This window comes from Vanellus vanellus (assembly GCF_965231255.1).
Source record: "Vanellus vanellus genome assembly, chromosome: 5".
Taxonomy (NCBI): Eukaryota; Metazoa; Chordata; class Aves; order Charadriiformes; family Charadriidae; genus Vanellus; species Vanellus vanellus.
The window spans coordinates 80,222,888-80,249,149 of NC_138910.1; the positions used below are offsets into that span (position 1 = coordinate 80,222,888).

At 41.5% G+C, this 26,262-nt stretch overlaps 2 protein-coding genes across 3 annotated transcripts in view; both read left to right on the plus strand.

The window, feature by feature from the left end:
• Positions 1-11,737, plus strand: part of DNAJC6 (DnaJ heat shock protein family (Hsp40) member C6) — a gene marked incomplete at both ends in the record, with an annotated part of 37,388 nt that extends 25,651 nt beyond the window's left edge. The window contains 9 exons of one of the 2 annotated variants that reach the window (XM_082484490.1): positions 60-140; positions 1,009-1,455; positions 3,783-3,935; positions 5,280-5,348; positions 6,124-6,258; positions 7,778-8,038; positions 8,405-8,550; positions 10,558-10,734; positions 11,636-11,737. In XM_082484490.1, coding sequence (XP_082340616.1) covers positions 60-140; positions 1,009-1,455; positions 3,783-3,935; positions 5,280-5,348; positions 6,124-6,258; positions 7,778-8,038; positions 8,405-8,550; positions 10,558-10,734; positions 11,636-11,737 — 1,571 coding nt within the window. The remainder of the gene's footprint in view (positions 1-59; positions 141-1,008; positions 1,456-3,782; positions 3,936-5,279; positions 5,349-6,123; positions 6,259-7,777; positions 8,039-8,404; positions 8,551-10,557; positions 10,735-11,635) is intronic. The other variant, XM_082484491.1, reaches the window with a different exon arrangement.
• A 4,742-nt stretch (positions 11,738-16,479) lies between these two features.
• Positions 16,480-19,456, plus strand: LEPROT (leptin receptor overlapping transcript). Its single transcript, XM_082484226.1, has 4 exons — positions 16,480-16,525; positions 16,748-16,823; positions 17,637-17,823; positions 19,049-19,456. Exons 1-4 carry the CDS (start codon positions 16,510-16,512, stop codon positions 19,163-19,165), a joined length of 396 nt encoding a protein of 131 aa, XP_082340352.1. The 5' UTR covers positions 16,480-16,509; the 3' UTR covers positions 19,166-19,456.
• Positions 19,457-26,262: the final 6,806 nt, after the last annotated feature.

The following is a 26,262-nucleotide window of genomic DNA, read 5'->3' on the forward strand; positions in this document are numbered from 1 at the left end:
TACCTGCATGCTGAACTTTGTTTTGCTTGAATTTATTTATTTGGTGCTCTGTGCTGCAGGTAGAGGTCCCACTGATTCACCCCAGGATAACATAAGAAACGTTGGACAGAGTGCATTCTTCTCATCTCTCAGCTGGCAAGGTATGCAGACTTGGTCTTCAAAGCAAAATCTGCTTCAAACAAGATAAACAACAACCCCCCACCCCCCCTTCCCTGGAGCAGAGAGTCAGGCTGAAGGATCCGATTGTAACATGTCTTTCCCATTAGATCACAGCATATTGCTGGTCGCACCCTTATGTTGCAATAGAGTGGGAATAAACTTCCTAAAACATCCTCTTCAAACGTTGCCTGCTTGTGCTATGACAAATGTTGACATTGTTCTAGCATAAAGCTTCGCCTGAGGCCTCCTCAATTCTAAAACCAAATTTAAGCTGGTTTTTCCTAATGGTGCACTTCATGTATAGTGCTATAAGGATGTCGCACTGAGTGTGTTTGTCCGAGAGGCCATTTACTAGGGCTGAACGCCTCAAAAAATCTCATGGTGCTGCTGAACGCAGTGTTCCTCCTCTGGCATCAGCACCGTGCTGGGTAGGAGCCCAGCGTAAGCGATCCTTGGGGGCACAGCTAGGATGGTGGCTTATGCCCCTAGTCCTTCACAGTGAGCCTCATCTTGCCTGGATTTTGAGGCACAGCTGGAGATCACCCTGGATGCTTGGTCCTGACCCAAAACTTGTTTGGTTTGCATCTGTAGGCTTTGCTGGCTCTTTGGGTTTGAGGAGAGTCAATTACCATCTGTCTGTGTTCCCTGATCAATAAAGCTGCCTTATTAAAATGCAGACCAGCAAAGACTATAAGTTAATCTTTGCAAGGGACTCTTATTTTAAAATCCAACAAAATGCTGCTGTGGTTTTCTCGGTAGGCTTTTGTTCTGCATGTAAGCTGACTTTTATGGGACTTTTTTGATGACAAAACTAACAGCTACTTAATTTTATTTTTAATCATCATTTAGATCAGAAATCTGACAAAAGTAGCTCTCACCCCACCTCAGAGGATCGAGCAGCGTTGGTGCATGAGGAAAGCGAACAGTCAGATGACGAACTCTTGTCCCTTTCCAGTCAGCACAGTAATGCCAGCGGTGACAAGCCCCACGGGACACCAAAACACAGCAAAAAGCAGCAAGAGCCTCCGGCACCACCTCCTCCTGAAGACGTGGACCTGCTGGGCCTGGATGGTAGCCCTATGAGCAAGAGTTTTCCCTCGCAGCCCACTGCTGCCCCTTCCAACTCAGACTTGCTGAATGATTTGTTTGGGGTTGGCGGGCCAAGCTCCCAGAGTCAAAGTGGACAGCCCGCTGCTGAGGAGGTCTTCCATGTGGGGGGACCTGGATCTGTGCAGTCAACTCCTCGTCGTTCCGCAGCTTCAGCATCCCCATCCCCGTCCCCAAGGGTAGGAGAAGGTAATAGTGGCTATGCCTAGTGCGTGACTTGGTGGGGCACGTGCTTTGAGAATCCCACCTGTGATCTGCTCTGGGCTGTTGGATTCCTCTTGGGTACACTCATTTCATGAAAACTAAGAGCTGTGAGGGGTCCCAAGAGGCCAGTCAGCTCCTCTGCTCCGAGACAGGAGCTGGTACATCTTCACAGTCAAGAACACAAACCGGGTTATCTGGTTTGCTCCCTAAAGTCCTTACTGGAGCTCACCCAAGTGTTTGGCTGGCTCCTTACACTGACAGCCACTGGAGATCATCAGTTTTGCTCTTACTCTGTGTCCAATAATGCATATGAAGAGAATAAGTTGGTTTTGTGTGTTTTTTTTTTTTTAAAGCCTCTTAGGTTTTTGGGTGGACCCATAGCAGTTTGAATTGAACTTTTAACTTTAGGGGGTTGGGAGCTATGATGCTGGTCCTGGACTATGAAATATGGCTACGGAGTTCTGCTGTTTCTGGCTTTTCCACAGATAAGATCTTTTTTTTTTTTTTTTTCTTCAAAGCCAGACTGAGATCAGACTGGTGGAAGGAACGGTTGAGTAGATCTTAGAAAGAGGGACCATCAGGAGGGTTAAGTGAATGGAGGAGGGGAAGTGAAAACCAGTTGTAAGTGAATAGGTGAAGAGCCCAATCCAAGTTGCTGAGATTTGCTGAGGGATGCCCAGTTTTGCCAAAGGCAGGATGAGAACAAGTGGCTGGATCTGACAGCAGGTCTCTGCACCGCACTGAGGTGCACAGCCGCCCTGTGTTTGGTTTGGCCTCGTCCTTTATGTCACGGTTTAAGAGCTGATGTTGCCAACATGTACCTGGTTCAAAGAGCAGGGTATGCTTACTTAACTTTTTCTCAGCAACTGATAATTTGAAGCATTTGCAACACCTGCCAACTTTCTTGTACAGAAATGGTATTTTCTCATTTTGTTAAGGAGGCGTAGGCTTGGGCGATGCTGGGACTGACAATGGTAGCACCTACCATGGGATGGCCACGCAGCCAATTTCTGAAGACTCTTCTTGAGTCCTCCTTTCTCAGCTAGAATAAAAAAAAAACCCGCAGGCTTGGGGAGGTTTGTCTGCTAGTACACTCAAACACCAGATTTGCCAATGGTGGTTTTTTGAAGCAAAAGGAACAGGAGCAGTTATAATCTTCTTGCACCAAAACTTGCAAAAGGAAGGAAGAGGAGTAGATTGAGGACTGGAAGCAGGAGAGGGGAGAAGAATACAAGTTTCAGTGGAAGAAATCAGGTCATTTATATAAGGAGAAGGTTAATCTTGCTGTGGCTGTTGTATGTTCCATCTGAGAGCTTTTGCCCAGAGTGGGAAGGTTGTGTAGACACTCGCCTCGCAAGGCAGAGGTGCAGCAACAATATCAGGAAAAGATCTCTGGATATTGTTGTCGAACTTTGCAGAGCCAGACCGGTGCTTGAAAGAGAAAGGAAAAGTGTCACACAGCTAAACTGTCCCAAACCTGGAAAGCAAGAATAAGATCTTGCAAGATAACTGAAGAATAGTAATTTATTAAGTATCCTAAACAACGAGTGCCATAAGTAATGAGTAGCATCATTAACACTGCATAGGTTCTCAGGACTGTATCTATCTTATAGTAGTATATCTGCATCTGTTCAGGATGCTCTTTACCTTAAACTTGTTGGCAAGTAGGAATTTGAGTGACTTCATAGGGGTTTCTTTGGTTGGTTGGCCTTCTTTTTTACAAGAAAGACAGTAGGCTAAACAAATTCATCAGAAATGGCGTTTGAGAATGAACTGGATTTTTGTAACAAGTGATGCTAAGCAGGAAGGATGCCAGTTATTTTCTAAAGCTATTTCTAAAAGATGGCCCTTTTACCCTCAGTATGTATAAGCTTTGACAACCTAAAATCATCTTGGGCTGCGTTCAGCTCTTGAGAGGAGGCAGGAATTGCACCAGGGCACTAACTCCAAGCTCCAGGCTGTTCCTCACCATCCATTTATGTATTGGCAGTGTTTGCAAGTTGAAACTTCACCCAAAGTGTCTAAATATCTAAGTACTCACTTTGACTGCTCTTAAATTCATCTCCTCTCTTTTGTTGATCCCATCTGTCTTTTCCAATGCATTGCCATGGCTAAGGCATGTGGATCTCTAGGTTCCCCTAGAATTTGGCTAGGGTGTTGATACTTTCCAGTTGCTCTCCCACAGTCACGTGCTGCCTCCTATCTGGTAGCTGCAGGTATGAGGCTTTCTTCTCCACACACCAGTGTCTTTTCCCTGAAGCACATTCATTGTACAAGTTAATGATTTAGTTTTCTCAAATATATTTTTACAGCCACTGCCTTTGATCCATTTGGAAGTAGCCCTAAGCAAACTGGTCCAGACCTCCTGGGTTCCTTTCTTGGTTCATCAGCTGTCCCTGGTGATCCTTTCCTTCAAGCAACAAGAAGTCCTTCACCAACTGTGCACAGCGATCCCTTTCACATGGGTAAGAAAGGGAGGCTCTTCTAGTGTATTTAAGTAAACATGAAATGCTGCTTTTAAATAGTGATGGAGCCATTAAGTACAAACTGATGCTTACCATGAAATGACTCTGAACCACAGAAACCCCACTAAATAGGAAAGAGCTTTTTATCTCTAGACTTAAAGCATATTCATAATTTGAAATGTGGTAGGATGCGACTAGTTTTGCACAAGTCTTATACTTAATTAATAAGCTATTTGTATACATGAAAAAAGAGACCATGAAGAATGTCTGTCTGCATATTCCTGTGGTTATGAGGTCTCGTTTGAACCAAACTACAATTAATTGAGCTAAATAGAGCATGGCATATTAAGCCTGCTAGAAAAAACACATGTCTTTTGGTGATTTTAGTTACAGGCATCTGCTTTCTTTAGATCTGATGATAATCCCAGCCAAATTCACAGTTGAATTTGACTCTTATTTGAAGAGTAGGATTTATTTTTGTTATTGGACTTTTCTTTGTTTGAAATGTTCTTTAGTTGTCCTGTTCTCCCCCCATGCCAAAACTAACCTTCTCTGAAACATATTCAGATACAAATTTGTGTCTCATCATTTAACACATCCCTTGGGTGCAACAGTCTCGCTGGAAAGTTAAAATGACAAAGGAGGGAACCAGTGTGCTGCTGGCACTACTTGCATCCTTGCCTTGCCAAGCTCGGGTATTGGATATTAACTCTGTGAATAAGATGGTTGGGTCGCACTTGGAGCTGGCTGCACTAATGAAAGGGATTTAAATGGTATCCCAGCATGATGAGGTATTAAATTACAGTGCTAGTGTCTACAGATAATGAAATGCTGGCGGGGTGAACTGCATAGATGTACGGACTTTATTTGATACAGGGTTAAAGGAAGGACTGTGTGTATTCTTTCTGGTTTACATCTGTGTGCGCTTCTTTGCTGTATTTGTTTTCTCCATCCTTGCCTTCTGCGTGTAGAATATTTCCTTGGGTTGAGATGAATTCAGAAATACTAAACCTCATGTTATTATGGTGGTAAAGTTTGGTTTGTTTTTTGTTTTTTTTTTTTTTTTTTTTTTTTAAAGAAGTATATAAAGGCTCTGACCAAAGCTACCATAAAATGAACGCTGTAAATCTGTGTCCTTCTCCACCTACCTCTGTGGCATGATATCAGAAATAAAAGTTAAATTTATAATGCCCATCGTGGGGGAGAAGTTAACTTCTAATTGGCAAGTGGTAGGTGGACACAATACTGTCTCTCCTGCTCCTTGCCCCCATTCCTCCTAGATGCTGGATTACGTTGTTTTTGCTCTACTACTTTGAGATATTTATATGCAATCATTCTGCTTAGCTTCTAGCACACCAACGGTTTCCATACAACCAGACGTTTCCGGTGGTTGGGACTGGCCCAACAAACCAGGTATGTACCATAAAAATTCAAGACACTTAACAAAAAACCCTTAAGGAGCCCCGAGAGAGGAGAAGCAGAGGGGAAAATGCTACCAATGACTACAGAGAACACGCTCCCTCTTTCTGTTGCTTAGCACTTTGACTAATACAACAAAACTTCATCAGGATTTTAGTCTCATCTGTACTTGTTGTTCTGATCTCCCGGTCATCCAGGTGAGGATCTTGCTAAAGACTACCAAACTCTTTCTATTTAAAAAAAAAAAAAAAAAAAAAAAAGAAGAAAAAAGAAAAAAATAATCTGAGTTCCTTTCCATGAGAAATCAGGGCTTGAAGCAGGACAGGTGCTTGGTGGACGTAATCGTGTTTCATTCCAGTGTAGAGCCATGAGAAGGACTTGGGAAGCACTATGTGTTCCTGGGATGCTACTAAATAATAGCATGATTTGCTCTCATCTTGGGAGAGTATACATGTCCTACCAAAAGTTGCTTCCTGAAGGCTTCTAGTTCTTAAAATATATCCATTTGTCATAATTACTCTGTCAGTGCAGACAGCCTAGGGAACGTTCTTGTTGCTGAGCCTAATTGTGAGTGGGTGTGCAAGTAGGCTGGGCCAACGCTGAGTTGAGACTGCTTAGGAACCTGACAGTAGTATGCTTAATTTGAACAACAATCTTCTAACATCATGTGACTGAGCACTGGATAAGAGCTGTACTCATGTAAAATAGCAATAAAAACTGATGGGTTTTCTTTTTTTTTTTTTTTCCCTTCTCTTTTTCTCCCTTTAAGGTGGCCTAGGTGTGGGAAGTAAGTCAGCTGCCACCAGTCCTACAGGATCCCTCCATAGCACTCCCACTCATCAAGCTAAACCCCAAACACTGGATCCGTTTGCTGATCTGGGGACGCTTGGAGCAAGTTTAGCAGGTTTGCATCTCTTACTTAAAAAACCCCCAAACAACTCTGGTTTAGAGAAATAGAATGAACAGCCCAGTATGTGACAAAGAGCTCTATGGGTCCTCTCAGCCTACATGCCTGCCGGTGCTGCTTTCAAGCTTTCCTTTCTGCCTGATCTTCTGTAAGCTCTCATAAATCTGCGCTTTTACTGATCTTCCATGAAAAAACCTGTTAACAACTTGTTAGGACCTTGTAGGCTATATGGATTGCAAAGCGTAAACTTTATCTCAAAAAGTCTAAACAGTCTCTGGCTAAGGATGCTCTGTTTCACTCTGACTACAGAACTGTTGGTACAGACCTTGGAGCAGCGCCTGGGAGCAGCCTTTGGCTCTTCAAAGCTACTGGGGTCCCTGAGGAATTGTTTCCTTCTAGACTTGACTCATTTTTGTCCGTTGTGAGGAAACCTGTGGAACCTCACCAATCTGCCTCTAATTCAGGGTACTGTCTAAAGGTGGACCCTGAACCCATTTTCACTTGCACCTGGCTGCAAAGGACTGTTTGCTTGACTGTTTAGACAAGCATTTTCTCCTTTTTATTTATCTCTGAAAACAATCGGCAAACATTTGACCCCACTGTTAAAAAGGCAGATCAGACAAATTGTTTAAGTTTTCCATAAAGCCTGGCATGTCAGCTTCTCTGACTCTGGTAAATAGATTTTTTTTTTTTTTTTTTTTTCTTCCCTTTGTCACTGCCCTCAGCTCTTTGCAAGCCATTGTGGTTTGATCTGATATTTGTTTTCTCCTTTGCGTCAGTACCAGCATGGTTCTGGAATTAGGTTTCCCAGTTCCCTCTGCTGGATCTCTAGCTGCTCTGCAGGAGCAAAATAAAAAGTATGCCAAGACTCATGTCAGAGCCATCGAGGTGCTGTTAAAACATGTATTCTGTAGCAAACTTACGGAGTTTAAAAACAAATTAATTGGCATCCACAGGATATTTAACCACATTTTTGTTGTTCATCACTAAGTCAAAAGCACTTGATCCAGTTTCCATGACATGTTTCAGAGCTCAAAGTTGAGCGTGGATGTTAGTGTCAAATAACAAAACATTAACACTGCCTACCTCCTACCACAAATTAAGCATCCCCTAAAGTAATAATGTGCTGAAACACACCACTCTATGGGATAGTATTACATCAGCACAGCGTAAGGAGATACTATTTCAACATACTTTAACCTGATGTTGCCACTATAGCACACAGCAGCTGTGGATCCCAGTTACCTGCATGTGGCGTTCCCTGCCTTTCCCCAAGGAGCTGCTACTCCAATTCCTGTGCAATCTTCAAAGGCAGGTGCTGTCTCTTAAGCAGCTTACAGAGCAGTGACAGGGAAGTTGAAGGGCTTTGCTTGATGTTGCAAAAATAAGTTTGTGGCAGAGCTGAAAATAGAAGCCAGCTGCCCGGGAGATTTTGTTTAGGTTCCCTTTTTTGGAAGGCAAATTGGTATCCTGTTTGCTAATGCTCACCGTCACTCCTTTTCCCCATGCTCTGCAGGTGGCCCTTCGTTTGCCAGCAAACCGACCACGCCGACAGGCATGGGTGGAGGATTTCCCCCCTCGCCGCAGAAACCTTCTCCCCAGCCCATGGGCGGCAGCGGTTGGCAGCAAGGAGCTGGCTATGGCTGGCAGCAGGCACAACCCAAAGCCCAGCCGAGCATGCCTCACGCCTCTCCCCAGAACAAGCCCAATTACAACGTGAGCTTCTCAGCAATGCCAGGAGCACAAAACGAACGTGGAAAAGGGCCAGCTAACGTTGGTAAGCTTTTCAGAGTTCAGCATCCAAAAGGTCACCTCCTTCTAATATTGCTTTAATGCTCAAACACCTGAACAGGTTGGGGTCCGAGCAAGTAAGTCATGCTGATCATTTGGGGATATATCAAGTTCAACACTAGTTGTCCTGTCCTAGACTCTAAAACATGCCAGTATTTAGGAAATCTTGAGTTCCAAATGGGCTTCAATAATAATTCAAAGGCAGCATTAGCCTACACCTCTTCTGTGAGAATCTCTGCACTCATTAGCACTGTGAGATTGTTATAGTGATAAGCGTGGGAGTGGCTTGGGTAGAAAAGCATTGTTAAATAAATCTGTATTGTGATAACTTCAAATCTTCTTGGTTTTTAAGATTCAAAACCAAAAGTATCTGCAGATTTCGAAGATCTATTATCTGGTCAAGGCTTTAATGCTCACAAAGACAAGAAGGGCCCCAAAACAATAGCTGAGATGAGAAAAGAAGAAATGGCTAAGGAGATGGACCCTGAAAAACTAAAAGTAAGCAATGCTCTTGTTTATGCTCTTACAATCACTCAACGTATCTTTCGATCTCATCATGCTGGAGGCTGCTTGAAACACTGCCCCTGAAAGTCACCGGCTGTCCTGCATGTAAGACAGCTGAGCACATCTTTCAGATCATTTAGTGCCAGAAGCTGTCCTCCTGTATTGGCACTTAATCTAGTGCGCATCCTCCACAGCATCGCTGGATCCCAAGGACCACATGCTATCTCATGCTTGCTTTCCATAAAGTAGGTGTCCAAACTTAGCATCATAAACTGCTGTGCTCCCCATTTGCATCCCAGACAGCAGAAAGATAGTGTGAGCAGAAGACAAAGTCATAAACTGCAGGTGTTGGGGAATATCTAGAAGAATCTCAGAATAAGAGATACTACTTAGAAAAAGTTTGTAAAATCTCTGTTGCAAAATAGGTTCTTACAAACAAATAAATCAGGTAAGAGCAGTGACCGTCTCTGCCAGTCCTTCTGCCAAACCCAGGTTTTGGGGAAATGAGGCATGTTCTCCCCATGATGAGATTGTCTTGGGGCAGAAAGTGAGAACTTCCTGCTGTTTGTTCATATAATAAATCCTCATGCTTTCCCTGGAGATGTGAACATCTATTGGAATAGATTTAAAACTCCAAGGTTACATTTCTGTCCTAAACCAGACTGTGGCAAACAGTTGCTTGCTCAGTGCCACTGTCAGGGCTACTGGTCTTCCACATCACTCCAGCTCTGATTAGCAGGCACAGCTAATTGAACTAATCCTCTGTCTCATTAATCTTGCATGCTTTGGAATTCTCTCTTCTCTTCTCTCCTCAATAAATTGTCAAACTACAAGTCTATTTGAAGGGAAGGAAATTCAGTCTGCCCGCTCTACATTTGAAATATGAAGCCACAAATTATAATTACAGAAGAATACAGAGCTGAGAGAAAAAGCCAGAGCAAAAGCCAAGCAAACTTCCAGAAAACAGATTTATTTATTTATTTATTTCAATCTTGTGGAAAGGTTTTAAACTTTGGAAAGTGTGTGCCAGCAACCATGCTGGACATGGATATCAGCCACTCATAACCAAGCTGGACAGCTGTCAGGCCATCAAGTGGGCAATACTTTTCCCAATTCAAAATTTATACAACTTCAGCGATTCATGTGGTACTACTTAATGTGGGCAACATTTCCCCCCTCCTCCCCCAGCAAAATGAAGCACCCAGCTGATTCTCCCTTCCCAGCACAGTTCCCTTTGCTCTGATGCATTTAATGTCATTGAATCACTTCTTCAGCCTAGAACTGTTAAATATCACAGAATGGCAGGGGTTGGAAGGGACCTTCGGAGATCATCTAGTCCAACCCCTGCCAAAGCAGGGTCACCCAGAGCAGGTTGGACAGGAACACATCCAGGCAGGTTTTGAATGTCTCCAGAGAAGGAGACTCCACAGCCTCTCTGCGCAGCTTCCCCAGCTGTAGACTAAGATGGCAAGCACTGAGGGGGACTGCATCATTTAGGAAAGTGGCCTACCTGTTGCTTGCTTTGACTGCTGGATTGCAGGTAGAAATAGGCATGTGGAGAGAATTGAGGCTTCTGACTTCAGAGCTTAAAAGGATTTGTATTGAAGCCAACCTTCAACATGAGTTTTTAGAAGACTTAACTCTAGACATGCACAAAAGATAGACATCAACAGCAAAGTTCCAGTTGAGCTTATTTTAGGTATGACATTAAGCTTGCTAAAGAGCCATGCGGTTAAACACTTAATTTATTTTTTGATTATTCCATCTAATGACTGTTCATAAGCAGTATTTTTAGCAGGGATGTTGCTCAAGCTTAACTTTCAAGGAGTAATATAAAAATTAAAGACAAAGTAGAGACTGGGAAACATCTTCCAAAGGTTTTCTAAAGCTTGGAAAAAAATGTAAGATACTCCTTGGAGTCATTGCTATTCAAATGAAGAAACTTTTTCCTACTGGAATATCTGATGTAAGGCATAAATTGTGACTCATTATCCTTTCCAGGTCCTGGAATGGATTGAAGGGAAGGAGAGAAATATAAGAGCCCTGTTGTCCACAATGCATACAGTTTTATGGGCAGGGGAGACCAAGTGGAAACCTGTTAGTATGGCAGATCTTGTCACGCCAGAGCAAGTGAAGAAGGTCTACCGGCGGGCAGTGCTTGTCGTTCATCCTGACAAGGTAAGGTTTTCCTAGTTCCATATTGTTCAGAAACTGTAACTATTCTCTTAATTATAAAGCATTACATGTAATTGCTTAATTTATAAACAGCTTTGTAGAAAGTATTAGTTCAAGACTTCTGCCAGTTTCTGAAAGGTGAGAACTCTAACTACTCCCCACCCCAAGACTGTGCTCGGTACTCACTGCTCCAAGCAACAGAGATTCAGATCTTCAGCTTTTGTCGTTCTCACTTTGACTCTAAGCCATACTGGTGGTGAACAACAGCCCAGAATAATGTGCCTGATAAAGAAGACGAGGGTGTGATAAAGGCATATGAAAGGAGAAAGGTCTTAAAATCAAACATCTAAAATGGAAGAATCAGGTTGTCTGATTAGCCAACCTGTGGCTTGTGGTCTTGCTGCTTGCAGTTGCCAACCAGAGTGTAATGACGCTATCTGGGAAACCCTATGGCAATGAGGCTTCCACTTTTAAGGACGTGGAGGCCCTGAGAATTTTGGGGCAGTGTGCAAGGCTTGTGAAGATGCGGGCTGCCCAGAGGCTTGCAGGAATATTGCTTTTATCAAGGAACTGTGTCAGGTGGCAGGTCTCTCCCTTTGGTGCAGGTAAAATGCCTGTTGCAAAGCCTAGGTTCAATTTTTTTTTTTTCCCTTGGGACTGCAGTGCTTTATCACACTTGAGGGGTTATCAGCTCTGTGGAGCAGGAGAGCTGAAGAGCCAACAAATTCTTATGCTGTAAACAAGGTAAGCAGCCCTCAACAGTAGCTTATTCTTGTCGAAGAATAAGGGAAAACCATTTGTGGAAGGAGAACGCTAACTGCTTGAGAATCTAGCTGCTCAAATGTTAACTTTTTGTAGTCTGATTTGGTAGATGTGATATCCCTCTTTCTGTTTTTTATTCCAGGCTACTGGGCAGCCATATGAACAATATGCAAAGATGATATTTATGGAGCTAAACGATGCCTGGTCAGAATTTGAAAACCAAGGACAAAAACCCTTGTATTAGGTACTTTCTCCGTCTCCACTACAGACTTGTGCTAGTGCTTATATAGTCTCTTGTCACAAATGTCACAGATCAACCAAACTCTGGCTGGAAATTCAGACGTTTCAGAAAACTAAGAGCCTAATACTTATCATGAAGAACAAGAGGAAGGTTTCCTTATACTTGTATCAAGAATCCTGAGCCCAGAGGAACTCTAGCCACCTGGCTCACTGTATGAGAGCCATGGGGTTACAGTTTCTTGTAACTTTTATATTTTTCTTTGGATTCAAGTGGGGTGAGAGAGAACACATTCTGGGAAAAGGTGGAATTGTTCTGTCTCCGACACAGTGTAGCTGGTGAATTTCCTACTTTTTTTTTTTTTTGTGATATGTGGTATGGCAACACTTCAGTTGAGTTCAATAACTGGTGGTGAAGCCCAAATTTTGATGTACTTTATTCCTAGGTTTGGATCAAACTTTATCAAATTTAAGTGCTCAGATGTGATTTAGGCACATTTCTAACAGTCACCATTTGCTGCTTAATTGCTCATGTAGTATAGTATGCCTGAACAGATACAAAGCTGAATCCTGGGTTAGATCAGTGCGGCAGCTGACTGCTGTTTTATGGATTAATACTGTATTTCACCTCACAGTCCAGCAATGAAATGTGCAGAAGACATTCCTCAGCGTTATGGAGCAAGTGTCTTATAAAGCAAATAAGTAATTGGTGTTAATCAGCACCTCATTGGTTTGTTAAACAGCAGTTCTGGGGGAATAGGGAATTGGGGGGAAGGGTGAATCCACACTTGTAAAAGTGAAGAATGAGCATGCGTACTGTTTCTTATGAAGTTCTCATCAGTAGCTTGAAAACATCAAACAAAACAAATATCAACAAACTAAAACTCTGCTGCAAAGTTTTAGAAACTTCCCAGTCTGTAGGTAACAATTCCCCTCCTGAGGATCCTGAAGACTTTTTCCAGCCCACTTGTATCACCTCTATGCCTTTATCAGCTCCAGAGCACTTGGCAAAGGCTCTTGGCAGAATGCAACCTGTTGCAACTTCACTTTTCAGACTGTAGTGCACAAGCTGTCATGTAGACATCTGTGGACAAGGTCTGATTTTTGAGGTAAACACAGCGCAAATTGATTTACCTTAAAAGTTTATATTGGACCAAAGCAATAATATCACAAGGAAGTATCTCTGATGCTAAAGCTGAAGCATCTTTCCTAGTTAAAAAATCAAGTTATGCTCTTCACCCCAAATTCTGGCATTCTCCTTTTGTAGAATAACTAAAGCTAGCCGTTTATTTACCAACACATTGTATCTGTATTTGAACTTTGGAAGGGCAGGTATATTATGAAGATGGGCAGAAAATAATTTGTATTTACTGCTTAAGGAACAGGTTGCTATCTGATGTGAGTCTTTAAAGCTGGTGGTTTTTAAAGACAATCCACTTGTTGTTGCACTTACATTTTCAAGTGGCAAAACCTTTACTGCAAAGACAGTGTGTCAAAGTACATTGCTTTCTGTATAAAAGTCATCCTTTTGTTGTATTGGTCCATTATTTACTACCATTAATTGAAAATGTGAAACCAACACATAGGTCTCCTTTTATATAAAAGACCTTAAGATAATAGTAACAAACTGGATGTTATTTATTAATGTTTTGATCCAGTATGTGCTTGTCTTATTTAAAGAGATAACTGGAATGTGAATCATGTTCCTGTGATTTGTTGGTTTATTGTTTCTCATTCACATTTGTAGATATTGTGACCTTTGCCTATATAATAAAAAGGATCTCATTACTATAATGTACTTTTTTAATAATGAAAACTACATTAGCTTTGTATCGAGTTTGTCATGGCACATAACTCTGGATACTCATACATTCACAAAATACAAATCCATCATTATCTACCAAATGAAACCCTACCCCACTTAAGCTTTGGTTACTTCCATCCCTAAAGTTTTTATGGATGCATGAAAGTATTAGGACATATGTATATCAAAATAGTTAACTAAAAAAAATTTTCTTGTCATATCTGGTAGTGACAGAGGTTATCAATGTTCAGGTTTACTGTTTGACTAAATTACTGTAATTTTTGTAAATACAGTATATACTCAATGAAATTGTGACTGGTCTGAAACATTTGTATATACATTAAAAAGCTCAAATTAACATATTCGGGTATCTTTTGTGCTTGTGGGGGGAAAAAAACTCTACCTTCTTGCTTTATACACAGTTCAGAGTAATTGCTCTGCAAATGCTGGATAAACGCCAATGAATCCATGTATCTTAAATGGAAACTTCTTTTGTCTAGGCTCTTACATGTATGACTAACACCTCTGCACTAGTGCAGGGTTGGGTGGGACCTGTGTGATACACATAAAGGTAACCATAAATTACTTGCTCTAAAAACAAATACTTTTTCTTTTCTAGAGCTTTTATTTTCTCAAGAGTAAGCAAGCTCCATGAAGAAGCGAGTTCCCCTTACTGGAGGCAAATTTATTAGAACAGTAAGGGCTTAATTTAGACAACATTTGCAATGGGAAAAGATGCACCCTTTCATGCTTAAGAGAAAAATGCTTCAGCTGAAACAGAAGATGGTAACTTAACTTGCTTCTACTTTTGGATTGTTTAGACAAGTTAAGTCGGGTGTGTGTATACATACTTATTGTAGGTACAAAACTGTTTACGTTAGCAGCAGCTGTACCAAGATCATAGAATGGTTTGGGTTGGAAGGGACCTTAAAGACTATCTAGTTCCAACCCCCCTGCCATGGGCAGGCACACCTCCCCCCAGCCCAGGTTGCTCCCAGCCCCGTCCAACCCGGCCTTGAACACCTCCAGGGATGGGGCAGCCACAGCTTCTCGGGGAAACCTGCACCAGGGGCTCTCCACCCTCACAGTGAAAAACTTCTTCCTAATATCTCATCTGAATCTCCCCTCTTTCAGTTTAAAACTGTTCCCCCTCATCCTGTGGCTCCCCTCCCTGATCAAGAGTTCCTCCCCAGTTCTGGAGCCCCTTTAGGCACTGGAAGGGGCTCTAAGGTCTCCTCAGAGCCTTCTCTTCTCCAGACTGAACATCCTCAACTCTCTCAGCCTGTCCTCACAGCAGAGGGGCTCCAGCCCTCTGGTTGTTTCTGTGGCCTCCTCTGGCCATGCTCCAACAGGTCCATGTTCTTCTTTTGGGGTTCCAGAGCTGGATGCAGTACTCCAGGTGGATACCAGTACCCCAGAGTGTAGCAGCAGAGGAGCAGAATCCCTTCCCTTGACCTGCTGGCCACGCGGCTGGGGATGCAGCCCAGAATGTGGGTGGCTTTCTGGGCTGCCAGCACATGTTGCTTGCTCACGTTGAGCTTCTCATCCAACAACTCCCACCAAGTCCTTCTCCTCAGGGCTGCTTTCCATCCATTCTCTGCTCAGCCTGGATTTGTGCTTGGGATTGCCCTGACCCATGTGCAGGACCTCGCGCTTGGCCTTATTGCGCTTCATGAGGTTCACACAAGCCCACCTCTCAAGCCTGTCCAGGTCCCTCTGGATGGCATCCCTCTCCTCCAGCATGCTGACCGCTCCGCACAGCTTGGTGTCGTCATCAAACTTGCGGAGGATGCACTCAATCTCACTGTCCAAGATGTAAGCTTGTATTAAAACTCCTAGGGTTTTTTTTGCTTATTGATGACAGCCAAAGGGTTTGCAGTGTGGGAGAGTACAGTGAAAGGGTATCCATATCATTTTCTGTTTGTGTGCCTCAAAATAAGCCCAGAAATGCTGAGCTTGACTGCTGCTCACAACTTGTGACCAGACCACAAGCTTAACGTCATACACCAGTTCACACGATACTCAGCCAGTATCAATATTGCCTCTTTAAAGTGGTCACTAATTCTGTGCGGTAATTCACAGGTTGGCATTCCGGGTGGTTTTCTCAAATTAAGACATTTTGGAAAGAATTTGTCACTTGCTATTCTCATGCTATTGCACTTCAGAGAGCCAGAGCGGAGCAAGAGGGCAACTGTAAATCCTAAAAAAAATTTCACATGGAGCATTTAGTTACCTAAGCATCCTGTTTTAATTAGGAGGCCATCTTGGTCTGTAATCTCTCAGCTCTAAAGTAATTAAAATTCATCATGAAATTGGAAAACACAATATGTATTAGACAAGGTATGAAATGAGAAGAGCTGATAGGCTGAGATGGGAGAGACCTAAAGAAAATCTCCCTTGGGAAGGTGTATCTGAAGGGTTGTGCAAAATCTCCCTCAAAAAGGCTGCTCTTGGGTCAAAAATGGGGTGCCCCAAAATATCTAAGGCTTGAAAAATACTGCTCTAAAAAAAAAAATAAATGTGCCCTTGTTGGAGTAGATTAGCAGGAGAGTGGATGACACAGATCCTGAGGAGGAACTGTGTGAGACAAGCAGGCGCTTGGGCCCATTTTTGGGGGTGAAAACGGGTTTTCAGAAGTAGTCTGCAAACTGGCAGCGAATGATGGATGGGGGCTCTTTAAAACTGTATTTCTGTATTTAAATCGCGCCTGTGCACACACATATCCATGTATTTACACACGTATGCGCTATATATAAAGATATATATGTATGTTTGTGCGTACGCAGGTCAAACGCCCGCCCCGAGGCCTGACTGGAAGCAGCGCAGTCCCGCCCCGTAACCATGGCGACCGAGAGTGGGCGGGGCCGCCCCATAGGCGGCGGCTCACGTGATGCAGGAGGGGGCGGGGTTAAGCGGCCGGTAGGCGGAAGTCGCTTCGCCGCCACCTCAGCTGGGCGTCCCTCAGAGCTCCCAACATGGCGGGCATCAAAGGTACCGAGGATTCCGGGCTCGCGGGCGGGACAGCGGCTCGGAGCTGCCGTACGGCAGCTCCGAGCCGCTGTCCCGCCCGCGGGCCGGGTCCCTCTGAGGGAGCAGAGCGGCCGGGTTGCGCTTCCACTTCCCCAGGCATCGCCTCAGCGGGGGAGCAGGGAGGGGTGACCGGTAACCGGTGAGGCGGCTCCCGCCTCACCGCCTTGCCTTGTGCCGTTGCAGCTCTCGTGGCGCTTTCCTTCAGCGGAGCCATCGGGCTGACGTTCCTCATGCTGGGCTGCGCCCTGGAGTACTACGGGTGAGCGGGCCGGCTTCGTTTCCAAAACTTCCCCTTCTTTATAGTTGTTCATTGAGGTGTTAATCTCATTTAAGTGAGCTGCTTGGCTCTAGTTACCTTCCAGCAGTCGCCCCCTTTCTGGCTCTTGACACACGGCAGTTTGTTGTGATTAAATACCTCCTCCTTAGCCAGTACTTAAATTTCCAGTAAAAAAAAATGACTGAAAACAGCTGTATCCTTTCTCAGGAAAAGGGGTGCCATCTTGCTAAACAGTCACTTCTAACCTCGCACAATTCTTTCCCTTACTTCCCTGTTTCTTTAAACAACCCTCCTACCGCAAGACTCCAACTGGGGTGTCTATTACACTTAAAAACCCGGGTGAAGCCAATGAGAGCTCTGGCAGAGGGGTGAGCGTGCAAGGGTGTGCCTTCACAGTCAGCTTGTTTATGCTCCAGGATCCCTCTAATTTGGGAAAGCTCCCGGTTCCCATCCCACTTGCGTGCTTTTCCTGTTCCCTGTGTGGTGACTGTCAGAAGGTGGGTGGTGGCATGAGCTGAATCGGCAAGGTGATGCAAATGTGAAATAAATGGTGGTGGTGTGAGAGAGTGGATCCTGTGCTATACGAGGCCATATGGGTGCTTGTGCTGGTACACAGGGAAAATGAGGTAGGATTGCCCCTTTGGGTGAAAGCTTGTGGTTAAATCATGTAATCCACTTTTCAAACCATAAAGTAGGATTACAGCTATTGCAATTACTTTTCCTAAACAGAAGATATGTTTTATTGAAGCATCCACTAAAACTGATTATGTATTTCCCCTTTTCCCCCCTCCCCAGTGTGTACTGGCCTCTGTTTGTCTTAATATTCTACTTCATCTGCCCCATTCCCCACTTCATTGCAAAAAGAGTAAGTGATGACAGTGATGCAGCCAGCAGTGCCTGCAGGGAATTGGCATATTTCTTCACAACTGGAATTGTTGTTTCTGCTTTTGGATTTCCTATAATCCTTGCACGGGTTGAAGCGGTAAGTTCTGCTTCCTAATTTTTATTGTAAGACACCAGTTACTGAGTATAATCTTTAAGTGCACTGTTGCTGTTTGTAAATCATGTCTTTAATTTCATTACTGTGATATTTCTAGATTCTGATGAAAATAATCACTGTTGAAATTTTGTCTGTCTGTGCTGCTTTTTGATCTGAGCAAAGGACTTGCATGACTGAAAAGTTTTTAGCTGGGTTTTTTCCAGCTTTGTTCTGGTCTAATACAAGATATTATTTCGTCCTACATCTCATGCCTCTCTGTCTCATCACCTTTTGCACCTCTTCTTGCGCCACCTTCCTTATTTTTATCTGCGAATGTCTGCTTTCTCCATTTAGGATGCTGAAAACTTGGTGACTGGAAAGCATTATCAGTTAAAAGATAAAAGGCCAAACTTCCAGAGCTGCCCTTCTGGTTTTCAAAGCATTCCCCAAGCTCATGCTTTGTCCCCTCAAAGCCTGAGGAAATTCTGCTAGCTTCTTTTCTCTTTGCTTTCTGAACTGCTCTTCAGTGGTGAGATTTTGTCACGCTTGTTTGCAAGGCAAAGAATTCTTTCGTCCTGTCTCCCGAACTACCCAATAACGTTTTTGTGTGTTGCATTGTTTTTCCCCTTCAGTCTTCCAGTTTTGCTTAAAACTTGTGTGCTTAGTTTTAACTTATTTGTAATGCACAGTTTCCTTGATGTTGCAGTTATGTTTTTGTGTATCTGACAGTAGACAGAACCAGAAGTGACCGCGAGGGGGAACTCTAATTCGTTACTAGGTCTTAATCATCGCTTATTTCAATAAAATCGGGCAGATTGTTAAAGAAAGCTATTTACCTTTAAGACCACGTACTGTTTTCCATGCTTGATATTGACATTTATTTGAAAGGCGACCTTTTATTTTGTTGCATAGCAATTAAAGGAGAGCACTAGTTTCACCGGATTTTTTCTGTGACTTGGGTATGTTTTAGTGATTGGTATAGCGAGGTAATTATTTTGTTCTAAAACATAGCGTTATTAGTCTGTCTGAAGTGTTGTGTTAGTAATATGAGTGGTTGCTAATTGAATAATTATTCACATAAATAGAATTATTTATTGTTTGTCTTTTTTCTTTATGCTTTTAGCACCTTTCTGTAGTATTTCGTTTAGTTTATCTAATGCATACAAATAACTGGCCTGAAGCTGTCTTATAAGAACTACTTTGATTGTTTCATTTCCTTGCATTTCAGATCAAATGGGGAGCCTGTGGCCTGGTGCTGGCTGGCAATGCAGTCATTTTCCTTACTATTTTAGGCTTTTTTCTTGTGTTTGGTAGAGGAGATGACTTTAGCTGGGAACAGTGGTAGGACATCGCTCTGAAGCTGGTAATATTTTACAGCATGTATCACCATATGTATACTCTATGTGTGTATATGTGTATATATTATAACACGTGTGTGTGTGCACGCTGAGATGTATGTATGTGCATATGCATGTAGTTTTACATTATCAGATCATAACATGCTTTTTTTTGAAATGCATTTCAGCCAAAAAAAGCCCTTGTGACAGCTGTCTTAATGTATTCAGTAAAAGCTGGAATCAGTGTTGCAAATGTGTCCCCAAATAAGTTTACAAAACATACACTGTTTTACTCATTTTTTCACTATATATGCATTAACTTTTGTTTTAATTGCAGTAGTATTATTGATACATGTGGTATTGGTCATCATGCCTGTTGGGTTTTTTAACCATGTAATCAAAATAGGCCCATATAAAGATTATCCTACTTGGTATTGTTCAACTTAATCGATCTTTCTGCTTTGGTTAGGGATGAATGAATAGTTGCTTTTCATCTGAGTAATTGTAATTCTAGTGTTTTTTCTTGACAACATAAAAACAAACATAGGTCATGCCAAGTCTTTTACTACCTAATGAAAGAAAAAGAAAATAACCCTGGTTAAAAATCCATTCTTCCTTCCACTTATGGTGTTCATGTAAAAAAAATAATTCCCCCCCAAGATACTCAGGCTTTGTCCCTATTCAACTTAACAACTGTGGATATATTTTGGGAATAATATACTTTAATGCTTCTTTAATGCTTAGAGCTGACATTACTTCTCTTATGAAGAAACAAAAGAAGAAACTACGCTCAGGACACTTGCAATCACATTGTAGTATATGACTCTGTACTCTTATGTGTGAAATGCCTGAATTGCAAAGAAGTGAGTGTTCAGCTGGGTGGGACTTCTTATCTCCTCAGTCCTCATTGCTTTTAAAACATACTTATTCAACTACTATTTTTTTATCTATAAGAGATTGTTATATTAAAACATTATATTTTTAAATGGCATTATCCTAGTAAACATTCACATAATCACAACTGTAAAAGTAACCTTTATCACTGTTTTGACTTGCTGAATCCCGCATATTGTGGTGGCATGTAGTTTTGTAAACAACCCTAACTCTGGAAGACATTTCAGTAATCTGCAAAGGAGGAGACACCTTAGTTTATTCTTTCTTAGAAAAATGGACATAAAAGAGGTTTCTGCTCTGTGGAGTAAGAAGGAGAATTCCCGCATAGGGTATGTTTTACTATTGCGAGTTCTTTAGATGAGCAGATTGCAAATGAGTATTTTATAGTTCATAGAATGGTTTAGGTTGGAAGGGACCTGAAAGATCTTCTAGTTCCAACTCCCCTTTGTGAGTTAGGTCACAGCTGACCACTATCACCCTGTATGAGGGGCATTGTATAAGGAGGTAATGGAATCCACCCCGCAAGATGAGGCAGCTTCACCAATGCAGTGCTTTTTGCCCCCTAAGTTGTATGGAACTACTTACGCTGCTCTCCAAATTCTCTCAATACTCGTCTACTGCAAAATGGTGTCCTGTGGATTGCTGTGCAGAGCAAAGGTTCACAAATTAATGAATGTTACATGAGCGGTCTGATACTGGATCTTTTGTTCATGCTAAGTGCCCTAGAAGAAGGGTACAGAAATCATTCTGTGGTCCAAGTAATGTAATATCACTTAACTAGGAGTGGAATATCATGTTTCAGAAAGGTTAATTACATGTTTTAAATTTAAACTTGAGATGTGTGTAAGGTGAACAGTTCAGTGCTGAGGAATGCTGAGTAGCTGTATTTTATAGTGGAGTGTGTCTAGGCTGTTATTCTTATAAAAGAAGAATTAACATTAAATGACAGCTTTTTCTGGATGTTAATGCTTCCTCAAAGACCTAGCAGGAATAGACTTGTAAAGATGCTGTGCGTAAACAAGTTCTTTTATGGTGTCTCCTTCCTGACTTTAGGTGAAATCTGTTGGACCCTACTGATTTGTAAAGGACTACTGTGGAAATTATTTGTTCTAATTATGAGCCAGGTTGTTTAAAGTAATCATAGTTTCCATATATCAGTCCTGCTTTGATTTTTGAAGAAGTTCCTTTTTTTCCCATACTGTGGCATTTTTCATTCAAGTTGGTGAAGTAAAACAGCAACAATAATACACAATTTAAGTGCCTGATCCTGTTAATGCCTAAAGTCATTGTTAACAATTCTATTTAACTCCTGTTAAAGTACTCGTGAGCTTGCAGGGTTGGGTTCTTGAGTATTTTTACTCCTTAGAATTTATGTACTGAAGGCTGCAATAGAAGGCTACAAAACTACTCAATTACTGATGCAATTTTGCTTTCAAGACAGTGGTGTGTGAAAAACAGCTGAGATTAATTTTTTAGAGAATCATTATTTGTAGACTCTGTTCTAGATCTGTTGGTAAATAATGTGCTTGTGGCGGATTGGGATACAGGCAGTAAACGTATGACAATCTAAAATGAAAAGGAGGACTAGAAAGTACAGTCTTGAAGAAAGGTTGCTTCTCTGACAAATTATTCTGTTGTGCCATATTTCCTTTGATATTACTGTGGTTGGTCGGTACCTCGTGAGATGGCAGGTAAACACTGAATGGAGAAGTCAGTGCCTTTTTGTTGTTTTTTTTTTCTTCTTCTGAAGCAGCTACATGCACTAATCCTTAATGTGAACTTCATGCAGTTTTCACCATGAACTCTTATTTTAAACTGTTTACCTTTTTAAAAATTGTGTTTAACAGCTTTTAAATCATGGAAATCTTCCTGGACCTCCTTAAAACTAAATTTGCTTGAATGAGTCTTCGATATCAAATAGTCAGGGTAAAAAAAAAAAAAAAAATTCAGTGCTTTTTCTATCAAGAGTTTCACTCATTCACACAAACCTGGTGCTTTGATGGCCAGTACTGGGCACACTGTCACTATCTACCAGTAGCAATTTACTGTGGTTTCTCTGAAATTGTTTTCCTATATGAAAGCGAATACTATGTATCCAAAGTGCCTTACTTTCAATACTGTGCTGATTTTGTGAATGCATATACATGGCAATATCACTCTGTTTCATCATCAGGTGAAAATCTGTTACTGCATTTTATAAAGCTTCCTTGTCAACTAATCATGTTTTGTGTAATTCGGAATGCAGTGCAGCTTTTGTAACTTTTGTAAACACTATTTTTATTTTCTGTGATTGCCAGGTTCTTGAGGTGATGAAGTATTAAAACATAGAAATTAAAACATTCTACTTTTCTTTTTCAAATTGTCTAATAAAACTGACTTTTTGAATTGTCTAATAAACATATCTGACGCTTAAGTATTTGTCTGTCTTAAGTTTCAAGAGGTGACAACAGACTCTTGTGTGAGAGGAAAGATAAAACACATCCAATGGTGCTTTCATAATGGTATAAATGATATAATGAATAAAATTCAGAAGCCATGATCTAATTGCAATAAGTGGGATTACCGTTGTTGCATGCATTAGAATGTATTGTAAAGGCCATATTCAATCCTGCAGGTAAACTATCATTACATATCTCTTAGGTACATGGTAAATAAAAAAAGTGTTAAAAAAAAGATGGTATGTGAGGTAGTACTTGACCTCTTCCACTTCCCTTCCTTTAGAAGAGTCTAGAGTAAGACATTGGCTCTGTTGGCTTTGATGAGCAGGGAAGCAGAGGACATCAAAGCTCTCTTTCTTTTCTAGGTCAGTACTCCTGTAGTTAAGTTGGTCAATATATTAAGTGGGTGATTTTGATCCCACCAGTGTATGTGAAAACAAAACCTGCTCATTACTTTAATCAATTTGTGAAAGCACCCACCATCAGGAGAAGGCGGCCATAGTGTCTGTGTTCTGAATAACTGATGCTTTCTGTTTACAGCAATGATAGGAGCATCTGAGCTTTGGAGAAGGTGAGTATACTCACACTTTGAATTAGTTACTGCTGGCTTTGCCCTGTTTTGCAAAACCAATGTTTGGGATTGCTGTTCTGTGCTGCCTAGCCCCACGCGTGCTTTGTAAATAGAGTAACTATAAGCTCTAGGCTTGGTTCCTGAGCTCCCTTATTTAACCTGGTTCTGGATTCGCTAGTATTATCTGTTATGTTATAACTGTTATTTATAGAGAGCTGTTTCCTGTCAACTTATACTTAGCTGGAAGCAAAAAATTAAATAAGTGTCTTGCACTGGTTTTGAAATCTGTTCAGTCCTTTAAGAAAGCTGGTAACCTTCCTAACTAGTTAAGACCTTGGGTAACTTTTTTAAAAACTTAAAACAGACTTTAATCCCATAAAATGAATGTAAGCTTATTAATACCTGAAAATTAACCAAACAATTTTGTCCTAGTAAGCTACATGTAGATTTTTATTGTTAAACTGAAAATTATGTAAAGCTCTACAATGATCTCTCTAACCCTGATCTCAATTGTTAACACAGCATGACTTTTAAGATACTGCATCATTTACTCTGCAGGCATTGTTTCAGATCTATGATAATGGATGAAAAGACTATTTCATTAAGCTGGATGCTCACCCGGTACTAATGACTAATTGATTTGTTTAAGTGGCCCCTGCAAATACATGACCAGTATGTACTAGAGGGCTTTACAGTGAAGTGTCTCTTGATAAAAGATGTAAAGAAGCATTGACTGGTGAATTGTGATTAAATTTTAAAGATCAGCTGGACACTTAGAGAAACATTTTCTCCGATGGTCTGTTCCTGTGTTTATCTCTTGTTTTATTGTTTTGCTTTTGTTCTTTATGTTGAGCTTTATTTCAGCTGTGTCTCTGGGTTATTTTCAAAAACTGGTTACAGTTGTTTATGTCCCATGAGTAGCACCTCAGCTGGAGGTTACTTCGCTTATTGTTTTGGAATTACTACTTCCCATAAATTGGTTCTAGATTTTTAACAAATATTCTGGATGCTGCTTTCTAATGGCTCTTTTCAGATGGTCTGGTTGATTGTTCCCTGCTTCCTCTCCCGTGAGGGTGATCATCCCTTTGCCTGTGCAGATGGTTTGCTTCCTGCTGGCCCTCAACGCTTGGAGGTCCTCATGGCCATCTATGAGGCAGATACTGCTGGACAGAGCCCAGGGATTATAAAAACATACTATTTACCCTCAGAAAATCCTTAGATGTTAGGAGGAAGGGTGTTTTCAAGTGAGACTAAACCTATGGCTTTGTTTGATAAAGTAATTTATGTATAATGAACATAATTGTACAAGACTGCACGTAATATAGTCTTGCTTTGGAGCCTTTGTATATAGGGTAGACTTCTTCCTCTTATGCTTATACGATTGCTTCCTGTTAAAATGAAGAATTTCAAGTATGTAGTTACAGCAGTCCTCCCAGGTGATGTGATCTGAAACCCTGATATTTTCTTTGTTAGCTGTTTGCTCGCTAACAGCTGAACTGGCATTCAGTGGTGGAAGTTGCCTGTGTTATATTGTATTTTTAATTGCATGTTTTCCTGGGGAATGCTTGAAAAATTAACTGCTCACTTTTGTGGAGTTTACAAAAAAAAAAAAAAAACCAAACCACACACACACACAAAAAGAGCAAAGTCGTATTCAGGTTCAAGTTGTATATAGTTCATTGAAGACCCTTAAGTGGAGAATGGATTGCTGAGGCTCAAACAGAGCTCGAGGCAGAAAGGGATGTTAATGTCTCCTGGTAGGTCCAGGAGGTCAGGTGGGGCTATCGATATCTATGAATTTTGGTATTATCACCTGCTTTGAGTTTCATTTTCCGGTATACTGGCTAAGGTGCCTTAATTTTCTTCGTTAATATGAATAAATGACAGATGCTGCTTGGATGTTTTTGTTTGCTTGAGGATTTGAGGAGAAGTTAGACACTATTTATCGTGCTTTACAGAGCATATGCTTGGAGTAAGAGGATTGATCGTGACATTTATATGTTTTGCTTACCCTTTGTTGTGACTGTTTGATCTGGGCATGTGATTTTGTTATTCATTTAATTCCTGCCTAAGACTGGTATTTCACAATATAATGGGAGCCTTTGTTACCAGTCTTCCATCTTAAAAAAAAAAAAAAAGTGCCTTTACACAGCATAGAAACAAAAGCTGCAATAGTTGTAACTTACTGGCTACTGACCAAGTTCTCCCCTTTTGAAGTTGGTGGGACTTTGCTGTTGGGGTCAGTGGGGGGGACGAAAGAGGCCTAATCCCGTTCGATGGTGAAACCCTGCGTGTCTGAGGGTGATCTGTGTGCTTATGAGTCACTTCTATGGAACAGGCTGTCCATCTTCTCTGAGTGTCTGTTTCTTCTGGCTGTGCTACACAGGATATGGGGGTGATGCTGGCTGCAAAAAATCCATATGCCTGTATTTCAACAGAGGGCACTTTACTCTGGGAGAGGATTTAACAGCTTGTCCTTGTTTCTAGTAACATGGCTTAGTGTCACCCTGCGTGGCCAATCTTTCTTTGGTAGTCTGGATTTTTTTAGACTAAGTAAATGCTAATGATTGCAGTGAAATGTTAGGATGTTTTAAACAATTCCGTGATGATAAAACAGTTTCCTGTATAAGTCTCGAAAGAGAACTCTGCTCTTAGTTTAAGTTTAAAATACTAAGAAATGCAGAATATTTCTCGTATGCATGCATAAAGTAAGTTTTACCCTTTGAATCAGATAATACAAAATAACGTACCTTAGGCAGTCCAGAGCATGCGCTCTCTTCTATTCATTCCTTCAAAGAAGATAGCTTTCTTAACAAATATTTTGCTGTTTAATTAAAATCTACAGCAGAAAATATATTAGTTTTAAGGATCTTTTAATAGCTAGGCAGATCCTCATTAGAAGCAATTTCAAAATGCAGTGTCTTTCTGGTAGTATCGTAAGTGAGCAATGTGTAAAGTTAATTAGGATTCAGCAAATATCCTCAGTTAGGATTCAGATTATGCAAACCCCTTTAGACACCTAAAGGTCGATGCAGTTGTCTCTTTATCCCTCTCCTCTTTTGCAGTGGTTGTACCCCATCATTAGTCTGGTCTCTTTAGATTTCTTTAGTCCTTTTGCCCCAGGGCCCAGCCCTGCAAGGAAGGCAGAGAAGGTCCTAGCTACAAGCAGGTGTTGAGCTGCAGCTCTGTCCTGGCTCCAGCC